This window comes from Aquarana catesbeiana, linkage group LG03 (genome assembly GCF_042186555.1).
Source record: "Aquarana catesbeiana isolate 2022-GZ linkage group LG03, ASM4218655v1, whole genome shotgun sequence".
Taxonomy (NCBI): Eukaryota; Metazoa; Chordata; class Amphibia; order Anura; family Ranidae; genus Aquarana; species Aquarana catesbeiana.
This window is the reverse complement of record NC_133326.1, coordinates 167526930-167545301: the sequence shown is the minus strand read 5'-3', so window position 1 is coordinate 167545301 and position 18372 is coordinate 167526930. Positions and strand designations below refer to the sequence as shown.

The 18372-nt window shown below is 40.9% G+C and overlaps 1 protein-coding gene across 2 annotated transcripts in view; it reads right to left on the bottom strand.

The window, feature by feature from the left end:
• Nucleotides 1–6094: 6094 nt before the first annotated feature.
• The window catches only part of DHTKD1 (dehydrogenase E1 and transketolase domain containing 1), a 77995-nt gene continuing 65717 nt past the window's right edge, over nucleotides 6095–18372 (bottom strand). For both annotated transcript variants that reach the window (XM_073619497.1, XM_073619496.1), the window contains exons 14-17: nucleotides 16776–16858; nucleotides 13259–13428; nucleotides 11011–11096; nucleotides 6095–9558 (exon numbers count right to left, since the gene is read on the bottom strand). In XM_073619497.1, the coding sequence (XP_073475598.1) occupies nucleotides 9457–9558; nucleotides 11011–11096; nucleotides 13259–13428; nucleotides 16776–16858 (441 nt within the window). In that variant the 3' untranslated portion in view covers nucleotides 6095–9456. The remainder of the gene's footprint in view (nucleotides 9559–11010; nucleotides 11097–13258; nucleotides 13429–16775; nucleotides 16859–18372) is intronic.

The following is an 18372-nucleotide window of genomic DNA, read 5'->3' as shown; positions in this document are numbered from 1 at the left end:
CGTTTTGACATGTCAAATCGCATGTTAAATCGGCGACAATTGCCATCAATGGCACCATCCTAAGCGGTGCGACGCCTGTTTCTGTACTACTTTTTGCGATTTCAGGCTGCAGTTTACATTGACATCTGTGCAGAAACCTGCACAGGTGTCTCTGAAATAGCGTCCAAAATCGGGACTGATGCACGGGAGTGAAATCATGCTCAGTGTGAACCTGGGCTAAATGTCCTGGCAGGTACCCCAGGTTGGGAAAAACCGTAATAAGGGATAGTCATAGATGTGAGAGTCCTTAAAGCATAACAAACTAAATAGAATAGAAAGTAAAACCCTTAAACTGGAAAAAATATTAAGGATGCCAACCCTGAATCCTCCCGAAGGAGAAGGAAGATAAGAACACCCGCAATAATGGGTGGGCAGGGATGAGGATATATCGTAACTAAAACAGGTGTATAAAAACACAAGTACCAGGAGGATGACTAAGACTCCTTCCAACCAACACCCATATGTGTTTCTGAGGTGTGATAGGCAAACTATAAACTTGACAAATCACTTACTAATCTAAGAACTATCCAACCTACCCCTATAAAGCACAAAATCCTCTGGCAGGGAGCAAGGGATAAGAATGCCTGATAAAGAAAAAGAGGAAATCCAGGAAGATGACTAAGGGGATTGCAGCTCAGCTTCAGAAAACAGACCTATCTATAGTATGTAGATCCCCTCTACAGGGAATGATGAAGGATGAATCTGAGGTCCCAGAGCATGGAGAGTCCAAACAAATCTGGGAAGATGTGCAATGGGGTGAAATAATACCAAAAGGTTGAGAAGAGGCAGCTGAAGGAGATGTCTGACTTAAGGGTCTAGAAATAAGGGCAACATGGGGAGACCTGAGCACCTGAGGGCAAGGGAGACATCAGGGGTCTAACAGCTCCCAAGTCCAAGGTACCATTCTTCCACTTTGTAACAGCTAGTAAGACAGTCAGCATTTTAGCAATTATGTTCACTTTCATAATATAGAAAACTTGTTTAGAGAACTAAGCAATACAAGTCACTTGCAAGTTAAGACATGTTAATTGTGAAATTTCACTTGTAAAAAGACACCATCAAAAGAGATACGTTAGATTAACTTTTTTTTTTTGCATGTTTTTTCCAACATGGATTTAGTAGGGTTAACTGTTGAACCAAGTTGCCTACAATAAACAAAAGATCCCACACTTTGACATATGTGGCAGGGTTTCATATTCTGTCTTCTCCTGATATTGTACAAATGATGATGCAAAATAAGGATGAATGCATGGTACACAAATTGATAAAAGAAAGGTTTTGTTTTGCATTAGGAAACATTCGTTCCTTAGTCAAACATCCTAAAGTGGTATTAAAAGTCAAATATTATATTGCAGCTTACCAATTCTTAGATGTGATTGTTGCATTTGTTTTCTTTTTAAGGCTCTCTTTCTTTCTTTTATTTTCACATGATGATTCAGCCAGTAATTTTGTCGTTTTTTGAAAAGAACAAGCTGTTTTGCAATTGCAGCTAGACATGTGCAATTTGTTTAGTTCGGAATTTGTTTAATGAATTTTGACAAATTCGTTAATTTCCGAATTTTTCAATTTCAAATTTCCGAAAATTCGGATTTTCGGAAAATCAGATTTTCAGAAATTCTAACATTCAAAAAGTCGGAATTCGAAAATTCGGAAATGTGAAAATCCAAGTTTTCAGATTTCCCAACTTTCGAAAAAAGCAAAAAAACGAATGAAATGAAAACAAACAAATTTTTTGTCAGTGCACATGTCTAATTGCAGCAGTTACAGGGTTGAGACAAACCATTTACTACTGACAAAGGTGCTTATAATGATCAGCTTTTATTTGTGTAAAAACTTTATCCCAAAAGAGAAAAAAAAAACTGTTTATTGTTTTTAGTTACAGCAAAGAAAGATGTGGCACTACCTCCAAAGTGTTTAAAGCAAAGTTGAAGGCAAAAATTGAACTCCTTTGAAAATATATGCACTCAACGCCCCCTTGTTTTTGGATATTTATTTTTTTTCGTACTTTTTTTACTTATTTTCTTTGGGACTTCCACCCCATGGCGCCACGGCGAGGTACATCACTTCTACGGTTTCTCCAGGCCCTCCTCCTCCCCCCCGTCACCTTCTAGAACCTGTGTCCCAGAAGACGACGGGACATTCAAAAAGTGCCACACGACTCGCGCATACGCAGTAGGAAACAGGCTGTGAAGCCGCAAGGCTTCACTTCCTGTTTCACTTAGTAATGATGCAGGCACCTGCACCCAGAGCCGATGGATAGGTCAGCTTCAGGTGCCGACATCATGGGCTCCCTGGACAGGTAAGTGTCATATTTAAATAATAATAAAAAAAAAAAAAAAATTCACACAGGTTGGAATATAGTACTACAGATTGAGTGAACACAGTCTAACAGATTAGACATACACAACAAATACAAAATCGCAGCAATATCTCACATGTGTGGTTTGAACACTGTTTTCATATGCGGGCGCTACTTGTGTATGCGTTTGCTTCTGCACGCGAGCTCGGCGGGACGGGGCGCGTTTAAAAAACATTTTTTTCTTATTTATTTTACCTTTTATTTTTACACTGTTCTTTTAAAAAAAAATTGTGTCACTTTTATTACTAGTGGGTAAGTAGGAACCGTGCTGCAAACAAAAAATTATAAATGAATCACTGAGGGATCACAAATATTATAGGGAAAAAACACAAACATATGCATGTGAAAATAAGAAATATCACATCAGTGAAATAATAAAGTCCAAATCCGTGAATTCAAAAAAATGTCCAATATAGTGCAATGAAGTAGTAATTCTTTCCAGTAACACCACGTGAAAAAAATCCACCACCAGATAAATTGAATGCTTACCAGCGGCAAGCTATGAAACAGCTTGTAAATAACCAGGCTCACAATCATAATAACGTCCTATTAGGATCGACAATTTGGGGGGAGGATGGCCAGGATAGCCAGGCAGATCAGGTTAGCTCCGTCCAAAAGATCAGTATACAGGCAGCAGGGAGGACCCAAAAAAGAATAAAAACACGGCTCTCCATAGCGCAAATCAGTGAGTTTAAACAATTTAATGAATAAAGTATTGCACTTACATAAGAACCAGGGTATAAAAACACAGGTTAAAAATAGCAGCAGCCGGCCAGCGAACACCCGTTCCAGACGAGACACACAGCGATGACGTACGTTTCGTCTTAGAAAGACGTCGTCTCCCTTGTAATAGAAAAAAAGCATGATAGGACCTCTTAAATATGAGATCTGGGGTCAAAAAGACCTCAGATCTCATATTTACACTAAAATGCAATGAAAAAAATTAAAAAATAAAACTTTTTTTTTTTTTTAAATTACGAAATGTCCCTTTAAGAGCTATTGGCGGAAGTGACGTTTGACGTCGCATCTGTACTGCAATTGTATGGAGATGGATGAGGACCATCTTCCCCTCACTCGTCTCCATACCACACAAGAGAACAGACACGATCGCCTCCACCGCTGGCTCCAGTAAGCAGCAGAGGGCACCTCTCCCGCCGCCGATAAAAGTGACTTTTATCTGAAAGCGGACCGCCTGCTGAAGAAGAGGATATCGGGGTTATGGCAGCTAGCTGCTGCCATAACCCCGATATTCCTCATCCAATTAGCGACGTAAAACAATGTTGGGCGGTTCGTAAGTGGTTAATGCATTCAATGCATTAGGATAAAAAGCCTTCTGTGTGCAGCAGCCCCCCTAATACTTACCTGAGCCTCATCTCTGTCCATGAGTGTCTCGGTCATCCAAGACTCCCCATGAGTGTCTCGGTCATCCAAGATTGGAGCGCCATTGGCTGCTGCTGCTGTCAAAGTCAGTAAGCCAATCAGGAGAGAGAGGGGGCAGGGCCGAGCCATGGTTCTATGTCTGAATGGACACAAGGAGCTGTGGCTCAGCTCGGGTGGCGGGGCACTCGACAGGAGGGAGGGGCCAGGAACACAAAAAGAGGGACTTGAGAAGAGGAGGATCTGGGCTGCTCTGTGAAAATCCACTGCACAGGGTAGATAAGTATTATGTTATTTTTATAGAAACAAAAACAAGACTTTACAATCACTTTAATATCTATCTCACTGTGCAGTACTAGTCCTCCTCCTCTCCTCCATTTAATAAGGGCCATACAAGATAAAGGAAATCTCCATAGTGCAGTAATTTGTAAAGATTTATTGAACAGTAGTAACTTACATAAGAAAAAGACCAACAGCACTGAAACACTCAGAACTTCCGGTGATGTTACCCGGCTCCTCCCGAAGCATTGCGTCACATCTGATTTTCTCAAGGATTAAAGATTTTACATAGAGCCCTTGCACACTGGGGCGGTTTGCAGGCGCTATTGCGCTAATAATAGCGCCTGCAAACCGCCCCGAAAGTGCCGCTGCTGTCATCCCAGTGTGAAAGCCCCGAGGGCTTGCACACTGGAGCGATGCGCTGGCAGGACGGTAAAAAAAGTCCTGCCAGCAGCATCTTCGGAGCGGTGAAGGAGCGGTGTGTATACCGCTCCTTTACCGCTCCTGCCCATTGAAATCAATGGGACGGCGCGGCTATACCGCCGGCAATGCGCCTCTGCAGAGGCGCTTTGCGGTGGTATTTAACCCTTTCTCGGCCACTAGCGGGGGGTAAAACCGCCCCGCTAGCGGCCGCATACCGACGGTAAAACGCCGCTAATAATAGCGGCGTTTTACCGCCGACGCCGCCCCCCGCCCCAGTGTGCAAGGGCTCTTATTGAAAGCGGTCAGACCCTTGTGGTCTTTGATTAACCACTTCAGGCCCGGAAGGTTTTAGACAAAGCCATTTTTTTCGATATGGCTCTGCATCGTTTTAACAGACAATTGCGTGGTCGTGCGACGCTGTACTCCAATACAATTTTTCTTTTGAAGGTATTTGATCACCTCTGCAGTTTTTATTTTGGCACTATAACCAAAAAAAGACCGACAATTTTGAAAAAAAAAAATATTTTTTTTACTTTCTGCTTTAATACATATCCAAATTTAAAAAAAAAAAAAAAAAAAAATCAGATTTCTTCATCAATTTAGGCCAATATGTATTCTACTACATATTTTTTGGTAAAAAAAATCCCAATAAGCGTACATTGATTGGTTTGCGCAAAAGTTATAGCGTCTATAAACTACGGGATAGATTTACGGACATTTATTTACGGCGATCTGCAATTTTTAGCGGGACTGCGACATTGCGGCGAACAAATCTGACCCCAAGTGACACTTTTTGGCGACCAGTGACACCAATACAGTGATCAGTGCGAAATCATGCACTGATGCACTAATCACTGTATATAAATGGCACTGGCAGGGAAGGGGTTAACACTAGGGGGCGATCAAGGGGTTAACTGTGTTCTATGGGAGGTGTTTCTAACTGTAGGGGGAAGTGTTACATTGGAGGAAAGGAGAGATCATGATTCAGCTTAGCTGAAACACGATCTCTCACTTTTCCTCACTGACAGATCAGTGGTGTCCTTTGTTTACACCAGCACACTGCTGAACCGCCTCTCCTGTAAACGATCGGCTGGTCGCGGCAAACCCTCTAAACCGCGTGCATGAAATCAGGTACATTATTTTGCGCACCCGGGCCGCCCTGCCGCAGTAAATGTACGCGGGATGGTCCGAAAGCGGTTAAGGTGAGCTGCTAGGGCACACTTCTGGTGGATTCTGGATGATGGAAGCAAGTGTGACCAAATGATTTTAAGAGTTGATTCCCATTTGCACTTGGATCTTCTCACATTCTTTTATCAATTACAGTGCCTTGCAAAAGTATTCACCCCCCTTGGCTTTTTACCTATTTTGTTACATTAGTTCAATGTTTTTTAATCTGAATTATATGTGATGGTTCAGAACACAATAGTCTAAGTTGGTGAAGTAAAATTAGAAAAATATATACATAAAAATATTTTTCAGAAATAAAAAACTGATAATTGACATGTGCGTATGTATTCACCCCCCTTGTTATGAAGCCCATAAAAAGCTCTGGTACAACCAATTACCTTCAGAAGTCATATAATTAGTGAAATGATGTCCACCTGTGTGCAATCTAAGTGTCACATGATCTGTCATTACATATACACACCTTTTTGAAAGGTCTCAGAGGCTGCAACACCTAACCAAACACTGCCATGAAGACCAAGGAACTCTCCAAACAAGTAAGGGACAATGTTGTTGAGAAGTACAAGTCAGGGTTAGGTTATAAAAAAAAATATCCAAATCTTTGATAATCCCTAGGAGCACCATCAAATCTATCATAACCAAATGGAAAGAACATGGCACAACAGCAAACCTGACATGAGATGGCTGCACACCAAAACTCACAGACTGGGCAAGGAGGGCATTAATCAGAGAGGCAGCACAGAGACATAAGGTAACCCTGGAGGAGCTGCAGAGTTCCACAGCAGAGACTGGAGTATCTGTACATAGGATGACAATAAGCCGTACACTACATAGAGTTGGGCTTTATGGCAGAGTGGCCTGAAGAAAGCCATTAAAAACAAAATGGCACGTTTTGAGTTTGCGAAAAAGCATGTGGGATTCTCCCAAAATGTATGGAGGAAGGTGCTCTGGTCTGATGAGACTAAAATTGAACTTTTTGGCCATCAAAGAAAACACTATGTCTGGCACAAACTCAACACATCACATCACCCAAAGAACACCATAATATCAGCAGTCAGGACTGGGAAACTGGTAAGAGTTGAGGGAAAGATGGATGGTGCTAAATACAGGGATATTCTTAAGCAAAACCTGTACCACTCTGTGTGTGATTTGAGGCTAGGACGGAGGTTCACCTTCCAGCAGGACAATGACCCCAAACACACTGCTAAAGCAACACAGTGGTTTAAGGGGAAACATCTAAATGTGTTGGAATGGCCTAGTCAAAGCCCAGACCTCAATTCAATAAAAAATCTGTGGTCAGACTTAAAGATTGCTGTTCACAAGCCTAAATCATCCAACTAGAATTGGCTGGAGCAGATTTGCAAGGAGGAATAGGCAAAAATCCTAGTGGTAAAATGTGGCAAGCTCATAGAGACTTATCCAAAGCGACTTGGAGCTGTGATAGCCGCAAAAAGGTGGCTCTACAAAGTATTGACTTTAGGGGGGTGAATAGTTATGCACATTGACTTTTTCTGTTATTTTGTCCTATTTGTTGTTTGCTTCACAATAAAAAAAAAAATCTTCAAAGTTGTGGGCATGTTCTGTAAATTACTGTAAATGATGCAAATCCTCAAACAATCCATGTTAATTCCAGGTTGTGAGGCAACAAAACATGAAAAATGCCAAGGGGGGAATACTTTTGCAAGGCACTGTATATCACCATTATTCTTGCACACGCACTTCATTGATTGAAACTGACCTTCAGGATGTTATCCACTTCGGCTCCCACACCTGTTTATCCCCTATGGACCAGACCATATTTCACATTTCTGTTATGTGTCTGTTCACGAGTCTATAACTTTGTAATTACTTATGATAAAGAATACATATATTGTTTTTTGGGGGGCAACAGGGCTTTCTCATGACCCTAAAGTCCTCTGAGAATTTTAAAAATGTAATTGCATTTTAAGGGGAAAAAAAAAAAAAAGAGTAAAAATCGGAAAAAAAAAGTAAAGTATATGTTCAAGTTTGATCAGTAATATTTTGAACACAATTACCATTAATGTGAGGAAATGTCAGCTTACATTTGTTAGTGTATCTAAAGCTGCTAGTGCATCCAACACCCCCCTCCCTCCAGGTTAACAATGCTGCTGTCCAAAAGGTGTCCATGTGCTCCTTCTTCCAGAGTGGGGGTATTCTAATACAGGAGTTGTGTTACTGGCTAGATCACCAGGTGGAAACAGAGGGAAAAATCCAAAGAAAAGAAAATGGATTAAATGCATATCTAAAGATTGGTAGGCTGCTCACATTTTTGGATTGGGGTTTAATATCGCTTTAAGATCATCATGAAATATTTCAAACAGTCAAGACAGTTAAAAGGAGAACTAAAGGCAAAATTGTTTTATTTAATTTTAGAGTAAGGGAGGGTTATAACACCTGTCAGTTTTTTTCACCATCCGTGTCCCATTGGGGAGATTTGTCTTTACTTCCTGCCCCATAGCCAAAGCAGGAAATCTCTGGGTCACCAAAAAATAATGTACCCATTGGAAGATTTCCCCTCTACTACTGTTCTAGGAACAACCCAACATTTGGGAATTTCTTTTACTTCTAATAGCAAACATGACAAAGCGAGAGGGTGAATTTCCCTAATAGGGGCACAGACAGCATTGAAAACATGACAGGTGTTCCAATCCCTCTTCACTCTAGTCAAAACTATAATATGCTTTACCTTTAGTTTATACTTAAAGTAGTAGTAAACTGCAAAAAAACTGCAAATTAATGTCATAATGTGCTAGTATGCATCACACACTAGCACATTATAAAAGACTTACCTGAAAACTAAGCCCTCCAGCGGCACGCTGTCACTGCTGACAGGACTTCCATCTTCACCCGGTCTTCCTTCCGGGTTTGTGGGCAGTGACCGTTTGACTGTCCGAGTAGCGATGATGTCACGTCGATGAGTCACGGCCGCGGCACAGCTCTCTCTATAGACGGCACACAGTCCAACGAGAGCGCAGTGCGCCGGTGGTATCGCCGGCACTGCTAAGTAAATCTTTCCTAAACGATGCACGTTTAGCAGATATTTACTGTACCTACAGGTAAACCTTATCATAGGCTTACCTATAGGTATAATTTAAAAAATGCCTTTACTATCACTTTAAGCACAACTCCAGCAATAAACTGAGAAAAAAAAAACAAAACTCTACTGCCCCTTAAAAATGTAATTTAGTACTCCCATATGCACGTGTAAACATTCCAGCTGACATAGACGGGAGTCCTCCAATCAAACGTCATCTTTTATATATTAGAATCATCTGTGATTGGAATTAGTCTGGCAGAGGCTATAAGAGGATTTTATGCTGAACACCAGGTAAACATCCAATTCACAGTTGAAATACATTATATACTAATTATATACACACATACACACTGTAACAGTCGGGTTTGTCACCTAGACAAGCTTGCTATACAGCATGGTCACATCTCTACCTCCAACGTGAAAGCACAATCATTTGGTCAAGAACATACTCCCAGCCTGGTGACTGGACAATGAAGAAACAGCAGGTTTTGAACACATAATAGCACTGATGTTTGTTACCTGCTTTGATTTCAGTAAAAAAAAAAAAAAAAGAAAAAAGAAAAAAAAGAAAATCACGTGGACTTTTTAAAGGATGATATTTTGCTAATAAGTTATACAGTTGCAATGTAAAATGAAACGCGTTAGTGTTTTGATCCCCATGATAAAGATTTTTTTTTTATAGAAAAGCTTGTTTTATCCAATGGTTGATGTCCAGCTTTGTCCATAGTTAGTCCAGCTATGCAAATGTCTGTCTGATGATATCTTCTTGTTGTTGTTTATGCAGAGTCCCAATACCTACTGCAGGAGCAGGAAGAGCAGGTCTGCTGATAAGACGCAGCTATAAAGACATGCCAAACAACAAACAAATTAATAGTGTTCCAAATACTACTCTTACATAAAGTAATAGCAAGTATTACAATACAGCTCCGTTCACATCTAGGTGTTTTTCTGCTCCAAGCCTCAGCTCTTAAAAACACCCAACAAGACAAATCCTATTCATTTCAATGGCCCCTGTTCACATCTGAGCGTTCTGTCACCTAAAGCAAAACGCCCGTCACTCAAAAAAGTACATGAGCTTCTTTTTTGGCAGATTACAGGCATTTTTATTCTTTTACATTGGTGACCTTTTGAACTTCAAAACGCCTGAACAAAAACTCTGCAAAAATGCCAGAAATAATGTCTGAATAAACAACTGTAAAATAGCAACCCCTATATGTGAACAACCTCTGAGAACATATTTTTATACATTTAGCTGAATGAATTAATATACTCCCAACTCTTTACCAATAGCCCCTTTACCAACTGCATATACTGTATGTCACAGTTAAAATATATGTAAAGGTTAAAAAATAAAACGGCTCCTTGAGCTCATCAAATGGCATGTAAAAGGTGCATTAAAATGTGACATTTACCAGGCATTCCCTGCAGGTAAATCAATCACTTTAATTGAAAACACATGCAGGAAGGTACATCTGCAGTAAATATTTGGTGTATAGTATGTGACATCGAGCCCAGGTTCACACTGACCTGCGGGAATAAAGCCGTGCGAGTTCAGCTGATTTCCTGCATGTCAGTCCCGATTTCGGCCGCAATTTCAGAGACATCTGTGCAGGTTTCCGCACAGATGTCAACGTAAATCACACCCTGAAATCGCAAAAAGTGGTACAGAAACTACTTTTTGAAATCGGTGCAGCGCTGCACATGCTTAGGACAATGCCACTGACGATATATATAATGTTTGGGGGTTCTAAGTCGTTTTCTAGCAAAAAAAAAAAAACATGATTTTAACTTGTAAAACACTAAATCTCAAAAAGAGGCTCGGTCCTTAAGTGGTTAAAGTTAACCCAATTAAATAATGTTGTTTAGGTTTGTTTTGAAGGGGCAACAAGGGTCAGAAATTTTGCTTACAATTAAATTATGACCATAGATGCTGTCATATGCTCCGCATGTTAAATATGACTTTTTTGCAATGTAATTTGTAAATTTTGTAGTGCAGATTTGTAGTACTTGCATACATTTTTTTGCCCCTTTTTAAACTCTTTTTTTGCTTTATGTTCTGCAAGGGTACCTTGCTATGTGAAAAATTGGTTCTAGGCTCTGAATGCATCACTATCTTGTGAAGCTAGAACTGTTTAATACATATGGTTGGAAAAAATATGTAAATATGATTTCTAGGCAAGTTTGGAATTCTATTCATGAGAAGAAGAGCATTTGTCAAAAACAAAGCCAATAAAACTGCCTAATAAAAAAACAGAAATGTTCAATGTCATAATATAGTAAAAATGTTTACCTTACAGCCCAACTGCTTTTCAAATCTTGGAGAAATAAAAGTCCATGCACCCATATTTTGTGGTTCTTCTTGGCTCCAAATGAAATCTTTAAGAAAAAGCAAAAAAGACAATATAACATTTTATTTACTGGAATGTCTTACATGAGATTGTTTAGCCATACTCTCAATGGAGCATCAAGTTATATGTTAAAAGACACCTATACATGTGTCCGTTATAATGACAAAGTGAGCTGTTTTACACCTACTTCTCTGAACATTGCCAAACTTTAGGCTAAACCAGCTGGTTATTATCTCTGTGTCAGTGGTGAAAACTACTCTTTTAGTAAAAAAAAAAAAGGGTTGAAAGGATTAAGACTAATTAGTGGTTTACATCCATGCAGAACGTGGTCAAGATTTCTCCTAAGGATGCAGAACACAATCATAAGCATCTCCTTGCACCTCTCTCCAGACAGGAAAATCCTTGAACAATACTATAAAACAAATAGAAAATGCGCCGGTATCATGTGAAATGTAAAAATTTTAATGAACAGATATATTTTATACTCACAGAAATGCTTGGCAAAAGCGTGTATAACATCAAATACATCAAATTCGAGAATCGCTCAATCAACAAGATACAGGTCTGACTGTCAAACCTGTATAACTAGTAATCACTTCCTCAAATGTGCAGAGTGGTTTATGCTTTTCAAAAGGTGAACCATCTTTATCAGAGCATCGGAGGGTTCGCCCCTTAAAATGTGTAAGCCAGAATTCACATCTGCATCCAGTCGATTGAGCAAATCTCAGCTTGGATGGATTGTATGTTATACATGTTTTTATCAAGCAAATTTGGGAGTACAAGATATCTTGGTTAATAAGAGTTTTAAAAACATAAAAAGGGTCGTGCTACTATACGAAATACATATTAATGAATAATAAGTGAAAAGCATATACACTCTCTCTGAGGGGTAAAACCAAATCCAAAACCACAAAAGAGTCCACGTGAAAAAAAAAAGAAAATGTAAAACAGGGCACACAATCCTTTTCTTAGGTGTTCACATAAGCTTGTGCATAATGAGCATCCATTACCTTTGGAAAATTGTAAACTGCGACACCATCACCACTTATGGAAGAAATGCAGGCTTACCAGCTATATAGGACTCTCTAATTAAAGGAAAGGACAGACGAGCTTGTGACCAAACCACCAGGCCAGGATAATCCCAGAGTGGTTTCAAAGGTTCTCCACAGAGGCAGATGGTTAAACAATGATCATTCCAGCATTGTCGCAAATGGCTCATCACCAGGACATAGAAGGAAAACACTCCAAATAGGGCAAAACCTGACTTTGAAATGTATTAAAGTTTAAAAATGCACTTACATCGATAAATGCAATATAGCGCTATACAGAGAATTCCTCGCTGGCCAAACTAGAAGCATAACACTTGCACTTTAAGGAATACGCAATATCATTAGCACATCGCTCCGCCCTATGCGTTTCATTACACGTGAGATGAACCATGTAGGGTGGAACAACATGCTGATTTCATTGTGTATTCCCGGGAAGGTGCTCTGCTTCTAGTTTGGCCGGTGAGTTTTCTGCTTAGCGCTTAGTGCTTTTTTTTAATCTTAATCTCTAGGGCGTACTTCTTCCAGAAAATATTTAATGTTTTGGGGGTTTTATGTAATCTTCAGGACTAAAATGTTTTTTGAAACGTGTGCAAAAAAACCCCGCAAAAACAGCTCTAGCAGCGAAAGGGTTAAAGGATAAGTTCTCCTTTGTTAGTTAAACAAAACTGTCTCCCAAGTTTTTTAGCTGGCTCCTAGATTCAAAGCAAATTTGTTAAGCCTTGGTTTTAATAAAGATTTTACATAATGCTGTTGCACTTTCTTTCGGTTTTTTAATTTGTTAAAACATGGACAATCTACATGATTGAATTCAACCTTTAGACAATACCGGTCTATGATTCGGGTGCAAATCTGAGCCTGCATTTGTAAATTCCTCACCGCACTCAACAGAACATAAAGGCTCTGTTTTATGCAGGATTACCTTTAGGTCTACTATCTATAGTCCACAAATGAGGGGAGAGGCTAGTGTACAGAAAAGTACAGATATTATAAATAAGGAAAAAATACTTTCACTATAAGTAAAAACCTACTGATTTTCATGACACAGATTCCAGCCACACAGAAGCAATAATATAAAACTTTGCTCATGGTATTTAAGGTAATAGCAAACAGATCTAAACTGTGTCAAATGAACTCGGCTTACCTTTGGCCTTTGGATATTTGCTCAACTCTTGCTGGAGCCCTTCTAATGGGAATGGACACAATTCCTCAATGCGAATAATAGAGAATTTGTGTCCCTGCTCTCCAAGTGCCTCTTTCTGTTTAGCCAAAGCATAGTAATGTTTCCCAGAACAAAGGATCACTGTGCTTACACTGTAGGAAAAGACATAAGAAAAAGATCAGACATAGCAGTGATGCATAACATAGATAAAACAAGCTACTCTTTAATGTAAATACACTATATTACCAAAAGTATTGGGACACCTGCCTTTACACGCACATGAACTTTAATGGCATCCCAGTCTTAGTCTGTAGGCTTTAATATTGAGTTGGCCCACCCTTTGCAGCTATACCAGCTTAAACTCTTCTGGGACGGCTGTCCACAAGGTTTAGGAGTGTGTCTATGGGAATGTTTGACCATTCTTCCAGAAGCACATTTGTGAGGTCAGGCACTGATGTGGATGAGAAGGCCTGGCTCAGGCTCCACTCTAATTCATCCCAAAGCTGTTCTATGGGATTGAGGTCAGGACTCTCTGCAGACAAGTCAAGTTCCTCCAAACTCGCTCATCCATGTCTTTATGGACCTTGCTTTGTGCACTGGTGTGCAGTCATGTTAGAACAGGAAGGGGCCATCCCCAAACTGTTCCCACAAAGTTGGGAGCATGGAACTGTCCAAAATGTCTTGTTATGTCGACGCCTTAAGCGGTCCCTTCACTGGAACTAAGGGGCCAAGCCCAACCCCTGAGAAACAACCTCACATCATAATCCCCCTCCACCAAATGATTTGGACCAGTGCACAAAGCAAGGTCCATAAAGACATGGATGAGCGAGTTTGGGGTGGATAAACTTGACTGGCCTGCACAGAGTCCTGACCTCAACCATGATAGAACACCTTTGGAATGAATTAGAGCAGAGACTGCGAGCCAGGCCTTCTCATCCAACATCAGTGCCTGACCTCACAAATGCACTTCTGCAAGAATGGTCAAACATTCCCATAGACACACTCCTAAATCTTGTGGACAGCCTTCCCAGAAGAGTTGAAGCTGCTATAGCTGCAACGGGTGGGCCAACTCAATATTGAACCCTACGGACTAATGCCCCCTACACACGGTCGGATTTTCCGATGGAAAATGTCCGATCGGAGCGTGTTGTTGGAAATTCCGACCGTGTGTGGGCTCCATCGGACATTTTCCATCGGATTTCCGACACACAAAGTTGGAGAGCAGGAGATAAAATTTTCCGACAACAAAATCCGTTGTCGGAAATTCCGATCGTGTGTACACAAATCCGACGGACAAAGTGCCACACATGCTCAGAATAAATAAAGAAATGAAAGCTATTGGCCACTGCCCCGTTAATAGTCCCGACGTACGTGTTTTACGTCACCGCGTTCAGAACGATCGGATTTTCCAACAACTTTGTGTGACCGTGTGTATGCAAGACAAGTTGAGCCAACATCCGTCGGAAAAAATCTTAGGATTTTGTTGTTGGAATGTCCGAACAAAGTCCGACCGTGTGTACGGGGCATAAGACGCCATTAAAGTTCGTGTGCGTGTAAAGGCAGGTGCCCCAATACTTTTGGTAATATAGCGTATGTTTGTAACTGTAGACTTTTTTACACTTTAAATTTTAGTTTGTTTCTTTAGTTAATTACTATGTTGAGATATTTATGGATGGTCAGAATGTGTACTTTATTAAAGCAGAAATTAAGTCCAGCAACAGAAAACTGCTAGGAGTGTTTTGGCAGAAAATACATTTTCTCTAACTTCAACTAGGCCTTAACTACTAAAGCTAGAGGTCATCACTAAATAGACTTGAAAATTCTGTAGTGTTGTCCCATTTATTAACACCTTCAGCTATATTGCATTAGAATGCATGAGGCTAAAAAGTAATAAACCCTTCTCTGTGCCCTGACAACTTAAGAATAAAGCTTACTAAAGCTTAGGCAAAAAGCCAGGCAAACAACTACTCAACTACTAGTTGAAATACTACTACCCTCGTTTTATCTGCCAAGAAATTACATTCTGTATAGCCAATCTTGTGTTACATAAGATTTCCAACCTGCACATACACACAGGTGACATACATACTGGGGAATGAATAGAGACCATGTAGGACACTCTTTAGAATTACATTGTGCCTTTGCGTGACAAGTGTCAGTGACAGATTTATGAACCTGTTGGAATCAGGCACTCAAATTTGGGGTTAGCACCGTGTGTGGAGGTGCACCAAGGCCGGAGTGTCCGTACAGACAGTGCAGCTCAGCTCCCTCCCCTGCAGATGTCACACAGACTTTTTTTTTGACACACGCATTTTGGTAGCTGGGTGGGCAGAACCGAATGGCGATTCAGAGACATTGCCAGATTCACTCCCCTTGTAATTGACAGCAGGCAGTGGGCAATTTCTTAACCAACAGACAACTTGTTATTGGCTATAGAATCCACCCACTGCCTTATGTCAATCACAAGGAGAGAGCGTACCTGATGGGGAACTAACATCTCTGAATCCCTACTGGACTCTGCTGTCAGTGTCACTAGTTGAGAAGAGACTGTTGGCTGTGAAGCTGTCAACATCCTTGACAACCAGTAACAGGTGAGGAGGGAAGGGGGTAGCGGTGGAAAAAGTCAACACGCCACACATTGTACACAGTCAGTACACCAGGGTAGAGTTAGTCCTAGTAGTTTACAAATGTGCTAATAAGTACAATCATAAGGTCTTATTCAAACCTTTGCTCATGTTATTGCAGGAGTTTTCCTTCATTAAAGATGTGTGGTGAGTTCCAGGATTTAGTTTGTTTGGACTGAGCTGTCCATTTGAATTATTACCCTCACTAACAAATGTAGCACCTGGGAGCGCAGCGTAAACTAAGTAGCTTTAGCAACATACAGTATACAGCAATGTGTTCCGACAGCAGGATGGGGACTTCCCATCCCACTCCTGGAAACAAAAAGTTGAGTTGGGCCAAGTTCTGCTCAACCAATTACAGGGAGGGAGCTTTGTAATCTATGGATGAATACAAAGCCACCTTTGACTGGCGGAGGCAGGCAGATAATTTCACAATCTCCACCTCGGCCAATCAGGGGAAGCTTTGATTTAAAGATTACAAAGCTCCCTGTGAATGGCTGAATAGCGCTCAGCCCAACTCGATTTTATTCTGGAAACAGAACAGGAAATCCCCATTTCGCTGCCAGAAGACAGCACTGTATTCTGTGCAAAGGCTAAGAACAGTTTATACAGCGCTGTATCTGTTAATGAAGTAAATATTTTGCTTGGAACAGCTTGGTCCAATTAGCAATTGTGTGTCGTGATGCACTATAGAGCAGGTACATTTAGGTCTACTGTATGCAGAATGTGTGTTGGTGTATCAAAAACAATGATTTTTTTTTTTTTGTTTGTTTTTACAAGCAATTACATGTGTTGCAATCAATACATGATTCACACATTCTCTTTCTCTTGAAACAGATGTCATATAAAAGGTGGTTCGAAACGTAATGCATTACCTTTTAGGATCTGCAACAGTCTCCCCAAGAACAGGTTTAAATGTCTTTCCAGGTGCCAATTCATCAAAACTTGACACAGCAGCCTTGTAAAACAAACCATGTAGACAATTTCAAATGCTCCACCAAAGAATGACAAGTTACTATTGGTTATTAGCTATTAATGGATATTACCTATAACATTCCCCCTAGCAAATTTCTTAAATGTATACAACTTATGTCTACTATTTTACTCCCTATAAATGGCGCATCTACTGTAAATCATATTGGTAAAGGATTACTTATGCAAAGATATTCAGATGGCAAGCCTTAGGGTAAGTAATAATAATAAAAAAAAAAAGTTAATTAATAACTCCCCATGAAATTCAGTCACTGATATATCCAGCAGGGAGCTTACTTCAGAATCCTTTAAGTGCTTTTTCTTCTAGTGCTATGCTTACATTTGGTTATTCTTGAACATATTCTGAGCACTGTAGAAATGGAAATCTGGTGTGCTTACTCAATGTGTTATTTAGCTCATTACATATTCAGAAGGACAGAAATGAATACATTAAAAAAAAAAAAAAAAAAAATCACATATGCTCATTATGAAACTAAATGATCAATTTTCTTTAACATTCCATTATCTTTTGGCAGCATTGCTTAGGGCTGAACTCCAGAAACCCACAATTGGGGCTGTGTCTGCATTGCAAAGGCTTCTTTAACGGCTTCTTTACTCTAAGGGACAGTAAGAGCACTTTTACTTACCTGATCCTTCACATCCCTGGCAAATGGTGCTCCCATCCAGTCCAGCAGTGGACTGTCCCTTGTTATTCTCATGTCCAGTACAGGGCTATGGTCCCTAGATTGGTCTTGATGCTGTCAGAGGACCTCAGACTGTGGGGGGGGGGGGGCAGTGGCGGTGTGTCCATTAGGGGTGCACAGGTGCTGCCCCCTCTCTCCAGCCACCCCCTTCATGTAGAATGAATAGATTCATGCGTTGCATGAATCTATCCATGGCTGCTGTAGCCACCCCCTATTCATGTGTCTGGCCCCTTTTCAGACGCCGGGCGCCTGAATTATAGCGGCAGGGGTGTTTTTTTGAAGCACCTGATTAGAGCCATAGGCTCTAATAGGCTTCAAAAAAGGTGGACTTGGAGCACAAAGCATTGCGCTCGCAGTCCACCCAGGTGTGTTAGAAAAGCGAATAAATATTTGCTTTTCTAACACTGGACTGCCTCTCAGCCAATCAGGAGGCACGCATCTAATACCCGTCACCTGATTGGCTGAAGGCACAAGCGCTCTGACTGGATTCCTAGCAGAAGGAAGGCAAGACAAATGGAGGACACAGGAGCCGCCACAGTCACCCGCTGCTCATCCCACAGCTCACCGCCATCACCTGCTACCTGATCCCCCACCAAAATGAGGTAAATGCCGGGCAGCAAGCAGGCAGGGCACGAGTGGCTGCATTAGACGGGCACGAGTGGCTGCATTAGACGGGCACGAGTGGCTGCATTGGACGGGCACGAGTGGCTGCATTGGACGGGCACGAGTGGCTGCATTGGACGGGCACGAGTGGCTGCATTGGACGGGCACGAGTGGCTGCATTGGACGGGCACGA